Source organism: Miniopterus schreibersii, assembly GCF_964146895.1.
Source record: "Miniopterus schreibersii genome assembly, chromosome: 11".
In the NCBI taxonomy this organism is placed as follows: Eukaryota; Metazoa; Chordata; class Mammalia; order Chiroptera; family Miniopteridae; genus Miniopterus; species Miniopterus schreibersii.
In genome coordinates this window covers 40408374-40430190 of record NC_138111.1, presented here as the reverse complement: position 1 = coordinate 40430190, position 21817 = coordinate 40408374, and the positions used below count along the sequence as shown (strand labels likewise).

At 44.2% G+C, this 21817-nt stretch overlaps 1 protein-coding gene across 2 annotated transcripts in view; it reads right to left on the bottom strand.

Moving 5' to 3' along the window:
* APBA1 (amyloid beta precursor protein binding family A member 1) overlaps positions 1–21817 on the bottom strand; it is a 182581-nt gene that overhangs the window by 13894 nt on the left and 146870 nt on the right. Inside the window, exons 4-9 of one of the 2 annotated variants that reach the window (XM_081151710.1) lie at positions 17936–17975; positions 14796–14941; positions 6260–6292; positions 5168–5254; positions 4353–4538; positions 425–604 (exon numbers count right to left, since the gene is read on the bottom strand). In XM_081151710.1, coding sequence (XP_081007836.1) covers positions 425–604; positions 4353–4538; positions 5168–5254; positions 6260–6292; positions 14796–14941; positions 17936–17975 — 672 coding nt within the window. The remainder of the gene's footprint in view (positions 1–424; positions 605–4352; positions 4539–5167; positions 5255–6259; positions 6293–14795; positions 14942–17935; positions 17976–21817) is intronic. The other variant, XM_081151711.1, reaches the window with a different exon arrangement.

Here is a 21817-nt window from a genome sequence, read left to right as displayed (position 1 = left end):
GTGTGGCTGTCCCTACAGGAATGCAGCATTTATCGTCTGAAACTCTGGATCTGCTCCATTCTGCCAACCACAGTTGTCTTTAACTAATGCTTGTACCAGCACCACCATCTCATATTTTCCATGCCCTTTCCTAGACTGTGGACTTGGTAAAGGCAGAGTGCAGGTCCTGTCTGCCTCTGGAACCCACCTCAAATTTAGCTCAGGATTGCTGGAGGCAGAGGATGCTCTTCCTCACTAGTGACGGCCCTCCGCGGCAGTCTTTAATTACAGAACCCCATGGAAGGGGAACCAGAGATGGGACTGAGCCCTTAGCAACGTCCTACTGACACCATACTCTCTACGCCCCCCGTCCCCCCAAATCCCCAGGCTCCCTGAAGCTCCTACCCGCTGGCCCAGCCAGGAACAGCTTCAGGAAAGTACCTACATCTTTGCAGTTTTCCGACTTGGAGAAGTGGATCAGGTCGTCGTTGTACATGTCCTGGGTGTTGAGCAGGTCACTATACTCCTTCTGGCTGAGGTCCTCAGGGTTGATCCCATTGGCCCTGAGGAATTCCTGGTATGCCACGCTGAATGCCTGCCCTATGGACTGTGCGATCAGCTGGGCCTAGACAGCAGCCAGAGAGGGAAGATGAAGGTGAACAGGGCAGCCCTGTTGGTGGACAGCCTGGGTCCCATCAGGACTACAGAGCCCAAGCCATCAGCTGGCCAGTGGGTCAACATGGGGCACTCATGCTTGCCAGAGTCAGTTTCAGAATTAGTGGGGACATTTTGATTATGACAATTATCACAAGGGCGCTACTGGCAATCGGGAAACAAGGAGTCAGAGATGCTGGACTTACAACCACGCAAAGGATGGTCCTACACACCGATGACTCATTCAACCTCTTACATAATTTTCACATATCCCACTGGACATTCATGTACATGCAACCCCCATGTCTAATTATCTGACTTCAGGACTCAGCTCAAATTTATATAAAAACACAAAAACTTTAATTACACATATTGAGTGTTCCAAGAACAATTGCTGTATAAACAGAGAGAATGATGTTTTGCTTTGGCCAGCACTTTGCAAGGAGTAAGCTTCACCACTTTGGAAAATCACCAGCATTATGCTGTTCATGGTGTCTAGGTTGCCAATAAATCACATCACTATCAGCTGCACATATGCTGTCCTATGGGGTAACTGCCTGTGTGTGTCTATCCAGTTACCTATTTTCTTAGCCCTTAAAAATGTCAAATAGAAAGTGCTTACAATATTAAGCTGAATACTGTGTTCTTATATACAGACTTAACCAACCAAGTAGCTGCAAGTACCTGATGACTCCACTGTTCCTTCTGGAACAGCTGGACCCATGCATTTACATACTGTTGTAAGTACAATGCTACTAGCCTGGTTCCTTTCTTTTCTCTTCTGTTTTACATTGATGGCAATACTTTATTTTGTAAAAATAATTTCAAACGGAGAGATTACATTATCTTTGGATTTCATTTTAGGGTGGTATCTGGCCATTACAAAATATTTGTTGAGAACCCTGATTTAGTCCAACCCTGCATTTTCCAGGAGAGGAACATGCTCCAGGTCACACAGCTCACAGCATGGGAGCTCTGCTTCCACTGTTCTTTCTCTTGCACTGGGCTTTGAGAACCTTTCTCTGCATTAATTCATCCATGTTATGATGCAGGGCAGCCAGTAGCAACCGAGCACTTCCTACGTGCCTGTGATGCCCTTCATTGCTTTATGAGGACCATTATATAAACCCTCACATCAAGCCCATGGCTGATGGAAGTATGACTGGTCCACAGGCCCTCCTCCTGAGCTCTTGAGGCTGGCTGTGTTTCAGAATTCAGAAAATTTGGGATTTTAGAAAGGTAACAGGGTACATGTATAATACATTGCTTAATAACCCTTTTAGGGCCTGGGGAAGTGTCCTATCAATGAACACCTAATATTCCTGCAGCAAAATGTGTAAGACTCATGGTAAGCTTGACAAATCCTATCAATGATCTCACGGCAGTTCAGGACAGGTGTATCAGCAAAGCAACTACAAAAACCTCTTTGCTTGTCAGAGCTCTTTAGACTTTGAAACTGTGACTCTGTTTTCTTTGGCCCCTTTGGACAGATTAGGAGACAGAGGTTGAGTGGGTAAGTTGTCCATTGCCCAGGAAGGGGATGTGGGGGAGGGGGAGCTGGATCCTGGCAGACTGATTTCAGAGTCCACCCTCCCGCCCACCACATGGGACTGCCTCTCAGTGAAATCTGAATGGGTAGAAAAACACCACCACAAAGTCTCTAGAATAATGTTTAAAACACACACATACCATTCTAACCTCCACTCCTTTCCCTTCCTTCCCTAGATTTTGCTAAAAGCAGCTAATTAACAGTGGTAGTAGTACTTTCTGTGCCGCTGGCCAAAAAGGAATGCATAACTAGTCTCACTCTGAAAGTCTAGTGGCTTCACAGGCCACAGTCCCATCAAGGACCACCACCCTACATCCTGCTGTAAAAGCAGAAGGCAGTGGGGCATCACTTTGGGCATCAGAGGCATGCAGACAGAGGACTGAATAATATATGCCTGGGAACACGGCCAGCAGACCTGCTGACCTTCATGCATGGATGCACTCAGGGAACAGACAGGCTGCTGGTATTTCTGCAATATCTACCACAGTCACACAGCAGCCCGACGAGGGGCCAGTCTCCCACCAAAGCTCAGTGGCGACACAGCTGGTACCTGGAGGCAGGATTCACATCGCGCTCTCCCAGGTCCTCTGCTTAAAAAGCCAAGAGTAAGATTCCCAGGTCCACGCTTGTCCTAACTCCTGCTTCCATTCTTTCCTTTTACCATCTTTCCTGGCAGGAAGCCCAAGGAAAAGAAAGCCCTCCTTGGGGCTCCAAGACAGATGAAGGGGGCAGAGGGATCCTCATATGTACACGTGTGCATACAGGGAGCCTCAGCCCTGGTGAGCAGGGCTAACCCCACCTTTTCACTGGCATGCAGGACACGTGAGGCTTAAGGTTCTAAATCTGACTCTTTTGGAACTTTCTGAGAACCTCTGAAATTCACTTTCTCCCAGTGTGAAAGTTGGGCCTCAGTTTTAAAGGAATAGCAGGGGGACACCTGGGCTGCTTTCTAGAGAACCAGACCAGTGAAGGATGGAGCAAAAAGCGTGAGGGGCTCCTCTTCTCCGTCGCTGCAGCCAACAGCTCTGGTTGCCCAGGGAAAAGTTCTGACTCCCAGCTTACTGGAGGAAGGCAATTTACTACAGCTGGATGAGCACTTTCATGGCGTAAAACTGGCCTCTTCTAGGGAGCCAAGGTTACCACAGGTGATTTTCTTTAAGTTGTAAAGGCTTGCTGCTCATATGAGAAACAGAGCTTACTTCACTGTGGCAGGAGAAAGAAAACTCAGCACCGTCAAGGACCCTACATAGCCTGCTCGGGGGGCGGGGGGAGGGGGGCGTGGTGGCTCCACAATTTAAACCATCAAGGGCTGTAGCCCGTTCTGGAAAGGAGCTTCCAAGGCCTGCCCAGGTTTGGGAGACACTCGGATGCTAATGCAGCTGGAAGCTGGTGGCTTCGCTAGCATTTCCAGTCACAACTGGGGAAGGAGACAGAATGGAACAATGGGCCCCATCTCTGTTGTAAATTAATTTTTTCTGTTTACTTCATCATCTGGAGAGATGAGGGTTAAGAATCAGACTTTTTGACAGGAGGAGCAGCTGGTTTTCATAAGAACTGAAGGTGGGTAGGTGGGTGAGCAGGGATCCTAATGCTCCTATAGCCCTCAGGGCAGCCTAAACAGCCAGGAACTTTATTCCCACATGCCCTAGTGCCCAGGTGAGACCTGCTCAGCCCTCCAAGGGCCTGACTGCTTCCCTCTCTTCTCTTATTTTAAGCTGACAGTTTGGCCTCCTTGGGTTTCTTCAAGCTGCATCAGCAGGCCATGCCTCAGGGCCTTTGCACTTGCTCTCGCCTCTCACTTTATTCAGCTCTCTGTTCAAATCTCGCCTCCTCAGAGAGAATTTAGTTGGTCATTCTACCTGAAATAGCCTCTGGCCCTGTCCCAACCTAGTTTTAATTTTTCTTCATCAAACTTCCCATTACCTGATTGTATATTAAGTGTATTTATCTATTTATCTTCTGTCTCCCTACAACCCTCATGAGTACCTTGTCTGTTTTGCTCAGCCTTAGATCCCTAGCACAAAAACGGAATATAAGGCTGAGTAACACATAGCAGGTACTCAATATTTGTTTACACATGTCATTCAGGTCCTGAGAAATAGAGAGAGAGAATCCAGCCCCCCAAGGGCAGCTCAGGTCACTGGAGGGAGATGGGGGAAGCCAGCCTTACATCCTCAGACTCAAAGACGTGGCAGATCATCTTGTATTGCCTTTTTCCATCCTGGGACGGGTGCGAGGCTTCCACGTTCTCCTGGGAGTTGGAGCGTGGCATCCGCCTGCGGGCCATCAGCACGACAATGTTCCCGATGTCTGCGATGTAGGAAATAGTCCTCAGAGGGTGGTCCATCATTGTCTCCTGGAGGGTGAAAGGGAGGGGGGAGCAAATTCAGTGCAGCCATCCAATGACCTCTGAGAAAGTCTGCCTCCCCACAACCCAGCCAAGTGTGCTCCACAAGCGTGGTCTCTGGTGCCCACGGCAAAGACCCTGCTAGCAGATTCATGTGCACCCACTCGGGTCTGGAGGCAATTCCCTTGGCTAATAACTCAGGAGGTCTGTGGCAGGTGAAGAGAAATTTCAATAATTTTACAACCAGTAGAATCTCTGGTGGGGAAGGTAAAAAAAAAGATAAAAAAATCTGCATGTGATGGTTGCAGTTTGTTTGTGTATGTGTGCATGTGCGCACTTGTGGGTGATTTTAAACAAAAAATTTTTAAATGCTAATCTGTTCAAGTTAATGAATCTTCTGATAAAACCTTAGGAGAATTATTATCAAACAACATCCACAGTTTATTTTTTCCTTGATCTTTAAGAAAATAGTCCCAATCTCTCTGTACACCCCACCCCCAAACAGGCATTGCAGACAGAACCTTCTAGCTTGATAGAAGCACTGATCTGGGGACAGCTGCTCTACAGACATGGGTACAGTCTCTGCGTTGCCATGCTGCTAAGCTCCATCCCCGGGAAAGGTGGGAGCCAGCTCATACCTGTGTGTCAGCATTCAATACTTTGATTCTCTGCGTAGAAATGAAGAGATCCACTTCGGTCATTGGCTGAGATTCGCCTTCAGGAGCCTGAGAAGAAATATGCACCAAGGGAAAGCTTAGTACATTCCTCTGACCCAGGTGATGGGAGCAGGATGAGCTCACACACAGAGGAATCGAGACACAGTCACCAGAACAGCAGCGCAGACTCCAGGGTTAGGTTGCCAAAGCTGGAGTTACCACAGGGAGGATGGACACATGGATGAGGGTTAGCATTTGCAGGTTACAAGGAAAAATGCAGAATCCCCTTTGCTTTTTCCGCTCTAGAAGCAATAATACATAGATTTGGCTCTATGAACAAGGATTGCCAAAGGCCCTTTCTACAAGGCTTTCGGAGCCCAGCATATTGAAGGAACAAGGGCAATTGATTTGACACTCCAGGACCTTGGCAAATCAGTCTCCCTCTGCTCACATGAAAGGGACAATGTTTATAGCAGGTGAAAAGGAAGTCATCTGAATGCAGTTCTGGTCAGAGGGTCTTCATGTTCATACACCGACACAACAACACGGAAGCAATACCCTGCATCCACCCCATTCAGAAAGAGCCCAATGCTTCAATGTCCCATGGGTAGCTCATAAGCATCTAGAAGCTCCACAATCAAAAAAGCACATCAGTCTGGTTCATTTAAGGCTTAACTCCGCACATGTGTGGTTATTAGCGAGTTTTCTTTTTTGCATCCAGCAATCTGACAAATCCGCAAATCAAACATGACTATAACTGAACAGACCCAAGTCCCTGCCACATTAACACTCCTGAATGGTGGGAACTTTCGTACTAGTGTAGGATTCATTTAGCATCTCCAATCTGCTCCCTGCCATTCCTCTCACGTGAAATGACTCATGAGCAACAGAAAACAGCCATTTTAGGCAACTGAGTTTCGAGAAACGTTGGCTTATGGGGCGGGTTCAAAAAGAAATCTGAACAAAAACTTGCTGGATGCAGAAAACAAAAACACGAAATAATAAAAAGGGAAAACATAAATAAATGGAAAGAACAGGCATAACACCGAGCTGATGAAGTTGTTTGTACTGCACCTTCTTCCTGCTTTTGGCTAATTTCTGGGCCATCTGCTTAGCATGGAACAAACAGAGACAGGAGAACAGTTAGAAAAGAATTTGCAGAGACTCAAAGTAGAAAAGGGAACTGACAAACTAATACTGATAGTGGTATAAAGCACTGCTGTGGAAGGAGGACTGACAAAAAAAAAGTCCCACTCTATAGACAATGGATTTCCTAACTCAGAATTTAGTAGATGGCAGGGGCAGTAGGAGGAAGGAAATATATTGTTGTTTCTTATATTTAACTGTAATCAATGTTTTCAAAGAACCAACTTTTGTTTCTGTTGGTTTTCTTTATTATATGCCAGTATTTCATTTCATCCAATATTTTTATTTTCTTCTACTTTCTCTGAGCTGAATTTAATGACATTTTTCTAGCTTCTTGAGATGAAAACTTAAATGATGGATTTTCAAACTTTTTTCTTTTCTGATATATTTATTTAAAGCTATGAATCTCCCTCCAAGCACTGCTTTGGCTGTATCCCACACATTTTGATTTGCTGCAACTTAATTATCATTTCACTTAAAACATTTTCTAAATTCCACTATGATTCCTCTTTTGAACTTTGGGTTACTTAGAATTGTGTTGCTAATTTTAATATATTTGGAGATTTTTCTAGTTATCTTTTTGTTATTTGTTTGAGAATTAATTCCACTGGGTCAGAGAATATACTCTGATTTCAATCCTTTGAAATTTGTTGAGTCTTAGCTGTATGGCCCAGAACATGACTGACTTTTAGTGAATGTGTCATGTGGACTTCAAAAGACACATTCTGCAGTTGTTGGGGATAGTGTTCTATCAATGTCATTTGGGTCATATATGTTGGCTAAGAGTATTCTTCAAATCTTATATGTACTTGCTGATTTTTTTGTCTGATTATTCTAATATTTATTGAGAGAGGTGTGCTAAGACCTCCAGTTATTACTGTGAATTTGTCCATGTCTACTTCTATCAATCTTTGTTTTATCCACTTTATAGCTATAACATATATACGTATTTAAGATGTTTATGTCTTCCTATTGGATTGATCTTTTATTGTTTTCCCTCTTTAGTAATACTGCTTGCCTTAAATTTGTATAATAATAATATAGCCTACACCTAACTAGAAATGAATGTAATGTTCTCCCCTTTTCTCGTAAGTAAAAGCATAGTTGATAAAAGCAGAGTCTCTGGGGTTGAATTGTTTGAAACTAAATCTTGGCTCTGCTACCTAACCAGTTGTGTGACTCAGAGTAAACAGCTTCACATCTTTGTGCCTCAGTTTACTCAAATGAAGATAAAAATAGTATCTATCTTATAAGGCTGTTCTGAGGATAAAATAAAGTATGTAAAGCTCTTAGAACAGTGCCTGCTGCATTATGGGCACTATATTTCTGTTTGCTGTTACATGATTGTAATTTACCTATACCAAGATGAAATTTCTTGGCTTTTAATAAGGCTTACTATACACACAAAGATCTTGTACGAATAATGGTGAGTCCATGGCCAAACCAGAACGCTGTTGTGGTGATGGGGTAGGTAGAAGAAGGTCTGCTCTCTCACAGTCCTTGGTACTCACCTGGTAGAAAACTCTTGCTCTCAGCAGCACAACTTTATTTCATTAATGACTAAGGTGTCTTGTCTGTACTACCTCATTGTGGGAAAACTGGATGATTCAGCCATCCAAGCACGAAATAGCTCACCTCTGCTACACGCAGGAATCTAGGGCAGCTCACTCCTGCGCAGCCACCCCACAGCTCTTACTGGTGGTCATGGTGAAGGGCATGCTCTGGACAAGTCCAAAGGCAGCAACTGCAAGTGTCGCCCTAACTGATGCACGTGACAGTGGAAATATTTCTGCATCTGAGGAGTGGCCCTACACCAATGCTACGCCACACCGCAGATTCCTTTGTGGAACTGGGGAGTTCAGACCTGCACCAGTTATAAACCGAAGATAAATGACTGCTGTGAGATCCTAATGCTTGTCTGCTTTCTACCACTTCCCCTGAAATAATATATGAAATGACATGGCAGCAATATAAGAATTTCCATTACTTTTGATACCCAAATCTAACAGCTATTGGTCAAAATGCTTCACTCTAGGGAACAGTGACCTGAAAGGGCCCTTTCAAAGGAAGATAAGCCTGCCACCAATGGAATGCCCAGATTCTGGTTTTTGCTAGAACTGGTGATGGGGAAGGGGATCCAAAGGGCAGACTGAGTTTCATGGAAGGCATCCTAAGACAGTGTTTCTGAAGTTAAAAATGTTGTTTGCACGCCGAGAAACAGTATCTTTAAACCACTTATGCTATTCAAGTGCCCTGAAACAAATTAGAATGTAAAATTTAGACACAACATTGGAAATGATGATGGGGCCGGAGCCAGAATGAGAAACGGGAGTAGCAGAGAGAGGTCTGAGAGCGCCAGGAGGCCAGCATGCATCCTCAAGCAAGGAATGACATCCGTTTAAACTCTTGTGTTTTGTGGGATTGATTATGGCTTACCACCCAGCAGGCTGTGTGCAAGGGCATAAACTGTGGCGCCACCCATCCAATCACTCGATCCACAATGTGTACTGAGTGCTAACTGTTGTTAATCCTTCTAGCTTATTCACACCAGGGATCCTCCCAACTTTTCAAGCTTTTCTTTCCCCTGCTGACAGCATCCTTCTGAGTGTTCCAGGACTATCAATGTAAAAGCTTTCAACAGCCCTGTGAGGTAGGCACGGTATTATCCTCATCTTCCAGAAGAGGAAACTGAGGCACAGAGAAGCTAATCAACTTGCCCAAGGTCACACAGAGATTCAAACCTGAAAGTCTCACTCTACACTCCAAATTGCTAGTTGTGTGATCTGGGCAAGTTTTTCATTTATAAACTCCTCTGTTTTTTGAAAAAATGGGGTTAATAACACCTACCTCACAGGACTCCCTACATCCTCTATTTTGAGGAGCAAATGAGATAATGTATGTAAAGAGCCTGCTACGAGTGTCAATATTGTTTTTATTAATCATAGACTTCTTCAAGTTAGATGGGAAACCACATAGCTGAAACAAAGCTAGACTGATAGAAATTTTAATTCTACAATTAAATCATAATTTTTGACATTTAAAGAAAATCTTTCTATAAAAGAATAGAAAAATCTGATCTTTGGGGACAGGCTAGTCTTTACAGATATAAGAATAATTGATAATGTATGAAACTTACAAAACAATTCATGGACCAAAAAATGTCAAAACACCCTTTGTGAGCTAATCACATGAGTTTCATAAGTGTAGAAAGAATGAAGACATGTATACCACATTCTGCGTGGACATGAAGCAGTTACTGAGTCTCAGAGGAGTTCAGCAGGTCCCCCCTCTTCCAGTCGAGGAGCAGAGAATGAAGTAGGCACTAGGGTGGCATGAAGCATGGAGATGGAGTGGAGAGAGAGGAAGACAGGCACGCTGGCTGCACTGGCTCCAAGTTTGCTTCCCTAGATAGGGTTCAGGCATGGTTCTCACACTGTGTGTGTGTGTGTGTGTGTATAGAGTCTCTACCTAGTGCACTTTAAGTACGAACAGCATAAAGAGCAAAGCTCTCTCCAGAAGTTTCTCCCAAAACGTGTTCCAGAGAACCCTAGCAACAAGACTTTAACAGAGGGTCACACAGCAATAATGTATCTCTGTTCAAATAACTATGGGAGCTTCTGGTTAAAATGAATTAAATCTCCTTGGTACAGGGCTTCTCAGAGTCTTCAATAGGAAAACAGATGTGGCAAATATCCAACAAGACCTACTTTGCAGGGATGCCACAGGGCTCTATCTCTAGAACACTAGAGAGTCTGCCCTTCTCTAAGACAGTGCTTCCCAAATTGTGGGAACATCAGGATCTCCGGAAACACAGATTCCTAGGCCTACCCATACAAGTGTCTGACTGAGAACCTGCATTTGTAACAAGGTCTCAGGTGCTGCTGCTACTGCTGCTCCCAGGATCCCACTTTGAGAACCATATTATATATGCGGGCTTCTTGGCAGGACATGATTTCTTCTCGAAAATAATGAACAACAAAGACAGAAAGGATACATTAGGGAGGATCCAAAGATGATAAAACAAAGTTTTTAAAAATGGCAAGTGTCTTCTAATTCTGCTATTGCATTCAGATGCACCTTATTTCTTTTATTTTGGTGGATGGAAAAGCCTTTTAGTTTCAGATTCCTCAGCCTGCCTTGCATTGTTGTTACTTTGAAACTCTTTACTCTCTCGTTAAGTGGCACGTGTCTCAAGGTCAATGACTGGGTCTTGGTTAACTGTTATCTCCTACAATGTTTATCACAGGGATCTGCATAGGAACAGTTTGCTTTTTGAGCCAAATTCCGTTGCTCTTTTCACGTTAAGTAGAAAATACCTGGCTAAACCACAACTCCAAATTCTCTCCCCGGTTGGCAGATACATCTGTAAATTCTTTGTTAAATTAAGAAAATTGTAATTCTCATGACTCCAGGTGTAAGTCCAATATCAATACTCAATTCTGGTATACAGTTGATGCTGTCTGAGCGACAGACACCACGGTGGATGGACAGAAATTAAAGACAGTTCCAAAACGGCAACCTAAGCTCCAGGTCTAGTGTTTTCTCAGAGACAAAGCTCCACAAACGCCAGGGCTGGACTCATGGTGAGGTGGGTCTCGCAGCACCCACTGGTCACACAGACAACATGGGCAGAGGAGAGAGGGGGCGAAACAGGATCCCTGCAGGGAGTAAGGGAGGGAGAAGGAATTGGAAACAGGACAAGACCCCTCTGCCTCTGTTTAGGTGAGAGCACCAAGGCCCAAATCACTCATCAGTTTGTGCTGAGGATATTGCTAAATAGATTTCCAAAGAAATCCACACCACTTTCCTTTCGTCATTCCTTCCTGGACGGACACTATACAATCTGCAGCCTTGTTCTGCTCTATATTTCTCCAGAGGTGGCCTAGCAAAACTCATCCCCAAAGGCCAGCCTCTCTAGAAAGCATGGCACCACCTCCCTGACAGAAAGGAGTCTCCTGGGCACGGATGGGCGCCATGGTGCACGCTCCCCTGGAGACCGTCCCGACTGCTCTGGAGAAATGTTCTCGGGCACCCTGGTTCCCTCTGCAGGCGGTAAAGTCTCTACACACTCCCCAAACAGTAACTTTCCAGGGGGTGCAGAAATAAACCATGGGTCTCAACGCAACATCTCCACTTACAATTTGAGAAAGTGTCAGGCTTGGTGCAAAGGAAAGCAATCTGACAGGCATTTAAATGGATGCAGAAGGAACACAAGGCAGAAAGTATAAATGACAGGCAACACTGCCTTCAAATGCAGAGAAGCACATTGTGAAATGACACCTGTACATGAAATGTAGCCATTTAATCTCACCACTTGGTAATTCTCACACTAGAGTAACTTGCTGTAGAAATAAATATATGTTTTCCAGGTGCCTAAGTTATTCTAGACAGATCTAAAATGGACTTATAATCAGACAGCCTCTATCCTGCTCTTTCTGATGGACAAGGCCACCAAATTTTTTGTTAAGTGAACAGAGGAACTTGAAATGAAGTGCAATAGAATGAAGTGTGCCTGAGGTTCACAGTACACTCGGAGGCTGGGTGGGATCTGGTACAGGATTCTGTAGTCTACCCTGGGCATTGCTTTATGTCCAGGTGAGGTACCTGTGCCTGCTCTCCCCTCCAGGTCATCGAGTACTACTCACATGTCACAGTGGAAAGAGAAACTCTATCTGAAGGAGTCAAAGACTATCAATTTAGGAGGCCAATACAAGGTCCCCAGAATGAAACCTGAACCTTCATATATTTTAAACCTTGATGGACAGAACCTAGGAAAATGCTAATCTCAAAGCAACACACAGCTTTCACTACTTTTTTGGGGATGGACTGTTGCTTTGTTCTGGAAGATTCACCTGAATGGGCCCTGGGAGTGTCCCTGGCAGGGAGCGCTGGGGGAGGACACGCTGGCATTTTGGAGGAGATGAACCTCTGTGATGGGACCCCACCCTGGACACTACAGGATATCAGGCATCCCTGCCTCTGACCCACTAAAGCCTGTAGAAATGCCCCCAACACGGTGGCAAAAGCCCCTGTTGGAGGTGGTCCCTGTCTGAGAACCACTGAGTGAGGGGCGCCAGGTCTCTGCACTCCCACCGACCCGTTAGTGGAAAGCTAACAGCACTCAACCTGGGGAACTAAGGGCTGTGCTGAGAGTTCAGCTCAGCCGCTCGTGGTCCTGCTGCCTCAGCATCCATTTCCTTTGGCCAAGCAGCTTGCAGTGCCCTTAAGTGGACACTAGATCCCTCATGCAGGCACAACAGCCCAGAGAGTCACAAGCAAATGTAAGCTCCCAATATGACTCCCCAACAGCCCTGGTGATCAACAGTCTCCCCATCTCCAGGGCCTTCCCCTTTGGTCCCCCTTAGATAAGACCAACCTCACCTTAGCTCAGGAACCCCAAGGCACTTCACCAATGCATCCTAATAAAGACATGTGCCTAGGGCCTTCCTCCCCCCCCCTCTGCCTCCCCATCCTGCCTGCACCAGGTGGCCCCTCCAGGACTTTCTTCAGGACCTGTGAGCAATAACGTCTATTTTGATTTCTTGTGGTTCTTGCTCACCATCTGGCATCCCTGGACTCTACTCAACAAATGTTAACTTAACAAAATCATAACACGCTGTGCTTGTTGACTGTGGGACCCAAAGAGTCAGAACTGTTTTTAAAGTTCACTGCTCTGGGTGAAATAAGACAGAACAGTGCCTGAGAAGCAGCTTGTTCTCTGAGAGCTCTGTGTGTTCTTGCTTTGAAGGTCATGCCTGGGAGATCCTAGATTAAGAACAGTGGGAAGACCTGGGGCAGTATTAATGTCACCTCTTTATGATAAGGAACCCAATGTTCTACCGATAGAATTACTGAGTCTGAAAGACCAAGAAGGTTTGAAGGTCAGGCTGGTATGTTTTCATGAAGCTTTCCTGCTGGGAACCATGGGGCGAGATGCATCTCTGTAGGTAGGGGGTGGGACTTCCTTTGAATGAAGTGGACCTTCCCACTGTCAATCATCCTGGGAGAGGCTAATTGTAGAAGACCTAAGGACCACAGAAGTGGGCCTGGTGGCCGCAGGGTCTCTAAGGCACAGACAAGGTTTGGGCTGCCTGGATGAAGTGGTGACGTGGGTCCCTGACACATAGGTGAAACTGGCAGGCCTCCGTCAGTAATCTTGACATTGGACTACCCCCTTGTCCCAATTGTAAATTACTCTCTAGTTTATACATTCCAATTCCCCAAACTTAGGTAGTATTATCAAAAGTTGCAGCATGAGTTTACTCTACTATGACAGATAGTTAAGGGCAGGGCCAGGTACACCCTGCACATCACTGGCTCAATTCATTTCTCATCTGCACTGCTGAGTTTGAGGGTCAGGCTCTCACTTTATAAACAACCATTTCCCTCCCTCCTGAGGCCTCGCACAGCCTTGAACACATGAATGCTCAAGAAAGACTCTTTCCTTAATTGAGACATTAAGGCCTCTCAGTGACTGCCTTCTACCTGTGCTCCTTCTCATTCCATGTTGCCACACAAACACCAGGACGAAACTTGTGAGTGTGTGAGTGAGAAGATATAAAAAGGTGAATGGTTTCTTAAGGAGGGAATTGATTTTGACCAGTTGAAACTAGATAAAACCAATTCTGGAGAGTCCTAGCCTATTCCAACTTGCTGGAAATACCTCGCTCTGGGTTTCAACAGATTCTCCCCCTGTGGCTCCAGTGTGGCTGCCCAGTGGTTCTGGGTGCTGGTGGCACTTAAGGACACTTGAGTGACATGATGACACTTTAAGTGTCTCTGTAGTCCTGGGGTTTATCCGTGGTTCTCGATGGTACTGGCTTCTTGGTGGAGATTCTAGAGCTCTGCATTTCCATGGGATCACACCACTTCTAGTTGTGAATGATTTGAACTAGATGAAGTGGTTCTTCTGGAATCAAACAGGCTCATTCCCTTTACATCTTGGTGGAGAAAATTCAAACAGGTGATGGCTGACTTAAACTAGTTTAAACCGGGTTAGCCTTGCTCGGATGGGTTCAGAGTAGCCAGGCTAGATCTCATCAAATGGTTTGTTTCCCTTGAAGCAAACCCATTCAGTTTAGCTTGAGCAGGGTCAGCCTGTTTGAAAGCAACAGACCTGGCTCGAACCACATTGTCAGTGGAAACACAGTGAGGTACCTCTCACATTAGAGACAATACTCAAGAAGACATCCTTCCTCATTGAATTGCCTTTTCAAAGTTCAGGATCCTATGTATTTTTTCTCAAGCTATTTTTTTCCCTCTGGCCATTAAGAATCATCAAAATATCCAGTGTTTACACATAAGGACTCCAGCAGACTTTGGAAATCAATTTTTCTGTTTAGAACTTTCAGGGGGAACCTGTATAAGCACTGCCTGCAACGTCACCCCCAATCCACTCTACCCTTGGGACTTCAGGTACCCGCCTCTGCTCCCGCACCCCCACAGAGCACGCGGTCCCCCTCACCTTGATCCTGCTCACTGCTTCCTGGGCCTGCATCATGCGCACGTTTTTGGAGGGAGTTTTGTCGGAGAGGAGCTGGGTGGAGCCAAGATAATTGGCAGCAAAAATGATTCCATCGATTAAGTCTTCGGGGTCACAAGGTCCGGGAACTGTAACACAGAGCCACTGAGGTGAGTGAAGCCACCCTGGGGTGGGCCTGCCCAATCCCCAGCGCACCACCCCTCCCCCATGCTCACCTCTGGCACAGGGCCGTTCCCGAGACCCCCTAGCAGGTTCGTCAGTCTGCTAGTCTAAGGTATCTGTGTCTGCCCTCACTCACCCCTCATCTTCAAATAGTAGGAACAACTTTTTCTTAGAGTAGCTTACTTCACCCAGGCCACTTACTGTGAGAAATGATGTGAATATTTATGTAAATACAGGACATAAAATATTTTGATGAAGGATATTTTTCTCCTGTTACACTGTGAGCTCTATGTCACAGTCAGCTTTGGCTCTCTTGTGTCTAGTCAGCATCTGTCACCCAGTGGGTATCAAATAGATGCTTTCCTGCCTGGCCAGACATGGCTCAGCAGTGGAGCATTGAACTAGGATCCAGGCGATCGGGGTTTGATTCCTGGTCAGGGCACATGCCCGGGCTGCGGGCTCGATCCCCAGTCAGGGGCGTGCAGGAGGCGGCCGATCAATGAGTCTCTCATCATTAATGTTTCTCTCCCTCTCCCTCTCCCTTCCTCTCTCTGAAATCAATGAAGATATATTAAAAAAAAAGATGCTTGCCTGACAAATGGTTAGGTAAGCAGTTCAATGCCTTGCTACCCATCCATATCTCCCCCTCTCCATTTTATCCACAGTAGGGGAAGTTTTATAAATTAAAAAAAGAAAAAAAGAGATATTTGTTACAGAATGTCTGGTTCCCTAATAGCCTCTGACCCCAATTCTGGGAGACAGCTAACATTACCCCAAAGCTGTGGTCTCATGCTGCTGACCTTGCTGACCTACAGACCATAAGTTCCCAGCCTGAACTGCATACAGATCAAGTCCAAGAGAAATGGGAATTTCTGTTTCACTGATCAACCTTGAGAATCAAACCTTAGTTCTGAATATTTAAAATGGAGGTATGTGACTCTAACCATGATCACCTGTAAACGCTACTTGAAATTAAAACATGTCTGGGACTAATATATAACTAACTTTATAAAAGATGCACTAAGAAAGGCATTCTAATTCTGTAGTGAAAACATATATTATCTTTGGCTTGGAGGCTGTATTTGGGGAGACTAAAATATACATTTTAACCCACAGATGTGGGACAAATTCTGGTTATTTACAATATGCAGTTTAGTCGTATAGCAGGAGAGCAGGAATCTAACTAAAATAACATATGGACAAGTTTGGACCCACACTATGCTTTGTAAAATGTAGAAGATGATCAGTCTTCTGTTACAAATTCCTACAATGGATGAACAGTGTTACTTAGTCACTTTTGCCAACCAGGTATTAAGAAAAAAGATCTCATCTGGGATAGTAACTTAAAAAAATGTTCCATTTATTTGTGAAAATAATAAGTGCCAAAGAAAAGTAAAAATTAATCCCCTCTTTGCAGGACTCCCAATATCATATCGTTACATCTCTGACTTAGCTCTACTCACTGAAAAGGATCCCTCTTGAGCCTTAGTCAGTGTGGATACGCAGATATGTTTAAGAGCAATCCAAGTAATATTTAAGTGGCTGTGCAAATGTCAAGCAGCTGAGATACAGAAATATTGTATCTAAACAAATTATACATTTGAGATACAATCTCATGCCCTTTACCCTCCAGGGAAATGATTATAATCAAATGTCACTGTCACTGTATCATACCCAGAAAAAACGCACCTCACTTCAAAGTTCATTTCAGGATTACTGTGTTATTAAAAAGTTTCAAAAAATGAAAACTACAATATTCCTAAATCAAAGAATCACAGGGTTCACTTGGGCCTTTTGGAACCTGTTTTTCTTTTCAGTGATGCCTCTGGGTTGCTACATGTGCTACACATACACCTTTACCTGCAAGTAAGTGCGAAGCCTGAGGACCGGCTCTGAGGAGGTGTGCAGTTTCCAGACTGCCAGTAACTCATGGAATTTTGGAGCTTCACAAACAATGGTGCAAATAATTTACAGGTTACTCAAGAATGAAGCCCGAGTAACTGAACCTAACCTAGGAGCATGTGCTGAGCTGCATACCCGAAGGTCCGAAGAGGTTTCATTCCCACGCAGAACATATCAATTGTTTCCTCACAGGCCCCCAAACCAGACATGACCTCAAAGCGATGCCTGGGCATTCCTGGCCCCAGAAAATGGGCGCTCCCTTTGCATGGCCCTACCTCAACCCGGGGTGCCCAGGTTGGGCAGAGTTTTGGCCCTTTAGGACTCTTAAATAGTATCCTTGTGCAGTGAATGACTTGCACATCCATGCATGGCAGCACTGTAGAGAACACAGGGAGAACTGTGCAGTCTGCCTGCCGGCTCGCAGCCCGGCTCTGCTATTTGCTAACACCGTGATCTTGGGAAGTTGCTCACCCCTGCGATGCCTCAGTCCTCTCATACATAACATGGGGATAATGACAAAACCCACTTCACGAGATCAACGTGAGGGTTCAATTAATTATTACATGGAAAGTGCTTAGAACAGTACCTGGCAAAATGTAAGAGCTTAAGAAATGTTTCTATTACTAGCTCATCCAAGCAAGAGATGGGAATTATTGGGAAGGTCTTTTTTTAAAGCGAAGAACACCAACATTTCTCCCCTTAGTTAAAGCTTATTGCCACTTAAATAGCCCTTGATGGATGCATGAGGTGTACTGGAGTAGAGGTGGGAAGACCTGGGTTTCACATCCAATATGATCATATTACTAAGTTAGGCAATGCCCCCCACCCCAGGCTCAGGTTCTCATGGACAGAAGCAGCAAAGGCAAGGAGGAAGATCTCGGAGAGGCTCACAGCTACTGTTCTTTTAACTAAAATTCTAAGGCTGTTAAGACTACGGATTAACTGGCTCTATGGCCTTTCTACTCCACTATGGTCTTCCAACCCAGGGCTTCCCGTAACCCACATGCTAAAAGATTCATGAATGACTCAGTGCTCAATATTTCCTTTTCGGCTCTTACCTTCAACATAGGTTGGGAATGAAGCCAAGCTTTTTCTTGACTGTAATTAAGACAAAGAGGTTTCAAAAAGGGCAACGCATGATGAAAAATTCATTAACACATCCATCCATGCAGCATAAAAACAAATACATCACCAGTGGTGGATATTAACCAGTTGTCAACCAGTTTTGGTTACAGAAAGTAAAATGTAAATAACATGCATTTCTTGTTAAAGGTTACCCAAAGCCCAGAACCATCCATTCATATTTTAGATAATCTGAAAATCCTACATTCCACAATCAGAGATATGTCTGTCAGCTTGAAAAATATCCCACAAGCCAAAATTCATAATCTGCAAGAGCAATAAAAAGGGCTCAATTTGTATTCTTGAAAATCTGGGTTTCTAAGTAAAAACTGCTGATTAATGAAAACACCAACAAAATGTTGAAATACGTTGAAATTAAGAATTCCCTTGGAGAATTTTATTTCACATTAGGTCTTTGCTGCAGTGACTTCTCACTGTGCTAAAACCGTTTGCTAGTTTCTAATCTCTTCCCTTCATCTCTTACTTATTTGTAGTTTAAGAATTTCACTATATATGTAATTATCATATGTTTCCTTAAAATAAGAACACAAAAACACAGGAGTAAGTTAAAAATCCTGGAATTCTGTATATTAAGTAACAACTTGGAGCAAAGGTCAGTCTTTCAACAGCACCATTAGAAGGGGCTGTGATCAACCAGAAATCTTCTGGAACCTGACTGGACAGCAGTTTAAATGCTGGCTCTCAAAGGAGCAATACTTACCATTTGGTTCCTTTCTCATGTGAACATCCTAGAGGTAACTCTGAATGCCACAGGAGTAGGAAATTCATTCCTGCTTCAACCAGTAATGGAATCTGTAGCTGGGGCTGGGTGATGTGAGCATTGCAGGAGAGTGGAGAGCTAATGTCAAAGACAAGAGTCCCTAAAATGGGCAAAAAGTAGGGTTTGCACGGCTAAGGGTCATCCTCAGAAAGCTTAAAGATTTTCATTGCTAAGAATCTACCAGGTGTTAGGTGATCATTTAAATAAGTACTTTTCAGAAAAAGGGTATTTAGTAGAGTGTCACTGCTCAATAGGTTGATTTGAATGGAGGATATACTCTGGGGTACCTGGTGGGCTAGACAGGTGAAGGGCCCTCCATGAGGGCTAGGATGTCATGGGAAACATTCCATATCATAGTACTTTACATAGTGCTCATCATTTGGAAGATGGGAATGGCAGAGGAATGACTAATTAGTTCACTTGCACAAAATTCTAAAAAGTAGTAGCGTTAATTGTTATGTGGAAAATTGGAGGCAACTGGAGACAGTTAATTTTAGGAATCTCACTCAATTCAGGACAATGACAAAAATTCAACATTAATCTTGCAATACACTGAGCAGGGCAACCTGTCAGTAAACCTGCTGTAGATGTCCTCACTGGGATGAAATGCTTCCTCTCACCAAAGAGGGTGGGTTTCTGGTTTCAGAAAGGATCACCTTTAAAGAAACTAAAGACACAAGTCCACCCAGAATACAAGGTTATTGGCTGCTAATGCATTTATGAAAAAATGAGAGCCGAGCTATGGGGAAAGGAGGAAAGAGAAATCCATTTCAATAGTGCTTTACATTAATTTTAGTTTCTATTTATCCAAGTGAGACGACAGGCCCAGGTGAGTGCCCAAAGTCAAGTCTGTCTAATTCTGGTTGGTTTAAAGAAAAATAATCCTTAACTTCAGGGCATGCAAATGGAAGCTAACTTCTTCATAAGGGCCAAAGATTTCCAAATTATTATTCCCTAACCATCTCCCTGTCCTTGGCTGCTAAGGGTTTACTTTCTTTAATCAAAATGGTTGAGCCTCCAGGAAGCGCCAAGAAGCCAATTCACATTTTCCTGGGTATTTTTCTGAATGCTAATCTCAAGGGCAGTGTCCAGATTTTAGTAGAAACTACAGAAGAATTACTTCAGTCTAAAGCTCTAAAAACTGCTGTTTCATTTAGCACTACCATGGAGGGCATCTGGTACATTTGTTTATTCTCTATTCATGAGCTCATAGCTGGCTTTCTTTAGTCTCTGGGGTAGTAAATTTTTTTAAAAGAATTTTGTGAAATGAAAGAATCTCTAATTATTGCACACAAAGAGGATTTTCATCATTATTCCTAAGGACATGTAGAACCATGTGCCAAGTCCTGTAGGAACTGAGAAACTAACAAATTTGCCTTGCTTATTACATCTGATGAATCATCAAACGGTGAGTATTCAGATGTCTGATTAGCCCTTTATTTTCTCACATGTGGGCAGAGATGAACATTTGTTAATCCTTAACATTCAAGAATTAATAAAACCACATTCAAGAAGATAAAGGCCAAACTACTGGAGATTTTCCAGGAGGCCACACTAGCCATGGGCAAAGCCTAGAGGCCTGAAAACAGGAATGATGACATACAAGATACCTTGTCCACTCGGTATGTGACCTGCAAGCACTTTTCACCCAAGGATAGCAGATCCTGGTGTTAGGAGCCTGAGCCCACAGGTGCTCTGGGTTCAAGCCCTGGTCTCACCAGTTGTGAGCCCTGGGACCTCAGGTAAGTTATTCAACCTCTCAGCTTCCTCAGCTAACACAGAAGGACATTAATTCCTACCTTTCGGAATTATTTTAAGGATTAGCTGAGATACTGTCTGTGATTTGCTTGGCTTGGCGCCTGAACACTGTAAATGCTCAAGAAATGGTAACTCTCATTGCTGTTATTACCATCATTGTGGCTGTCACTCTTTTCTTCTTGCCATTTGTTCTCACCTCTCCATGTGTTATGAATAAAATATAAGGTAAAACTGTAGGATGTAGGAGCAGCAGAAACTGTGACCCCAGTAGTCCTGTTCCTTTAGTCCTCAGGCCTATGGTCTGAGGATCAGACCAGAAGACAGAGTATTTCAAATCTAAATTCTAATGTGGTTGTTTCAGAGAAGGTCTCCTTATGTTTGTTTGGTTTAATATGAACAGATTAATAAAAATATATACTTCTCCCCTGCATGAATATTTAATGGCAAGTATATATGTATTTGATGATATTTTAAAGGTAAATTTCACCGAAGGCTCCCTTTGGAAGTGATCTGCCACTCAGGTTAAAATGCAAATTGCTTTCTTCCATTGCTATTTAATAAAATCATTAGCAAGAGAAGGGAAAATGAGACAATCATTCATTATGTGGTGTAACCTCCCTAACGCATATCCTGAGGGTTGATGAGGCAGCCTCTATATTTAGAGCAAGCTGAGCCCACACACAGACTGTGACGCAGGCCAATATTTACCTGATGCTGGCTTCTAAAGAGGTGGGGGTGGCAGTTAGCTGGGTGTCAAAAGATGACGGTGCTGGAGAAGACAGTGGTGCCCCTCAGGGGAAAACACCTACCCTTTTCAGCCCTAGAAACCTTAGTATGGGCAAGCAGCATCTTCTTGCTTCCGTTTTCCCTGCTGTGAGCTCAGTCTGGCCTCCCTAAGTAGGGCAACAATGTGATTTGCTGTCCAAAGGGACACTACAGGACCTCACTGTCCAGGAGCCCCTCACTGCACGTGGCTATTTTAGTTAATTGAAATTGAATAAAATGAAAAATTCAGGTCCTCAGTCCCACTAGCCACATGTCGAGGGCTTGCTAGTCGCACATGGCTGGTGACCACAGAGGACAGGGCAGACGAGCATTTCCAGGGTTGCCGTCGGTTCTCTGAACAGCACTGCTTTAAAGAGTCAGACAGGTGCCTGCCAGGTGTGCTGCTGGACAGCAGTGTGAGCTGGAACCACTGCAGCTAAACCAGGACCAGTGATCACCCTGTCGTCATGAAAGATGTTTCACTTGGGCCAGAAACAAGTGGATATTTTAAAAA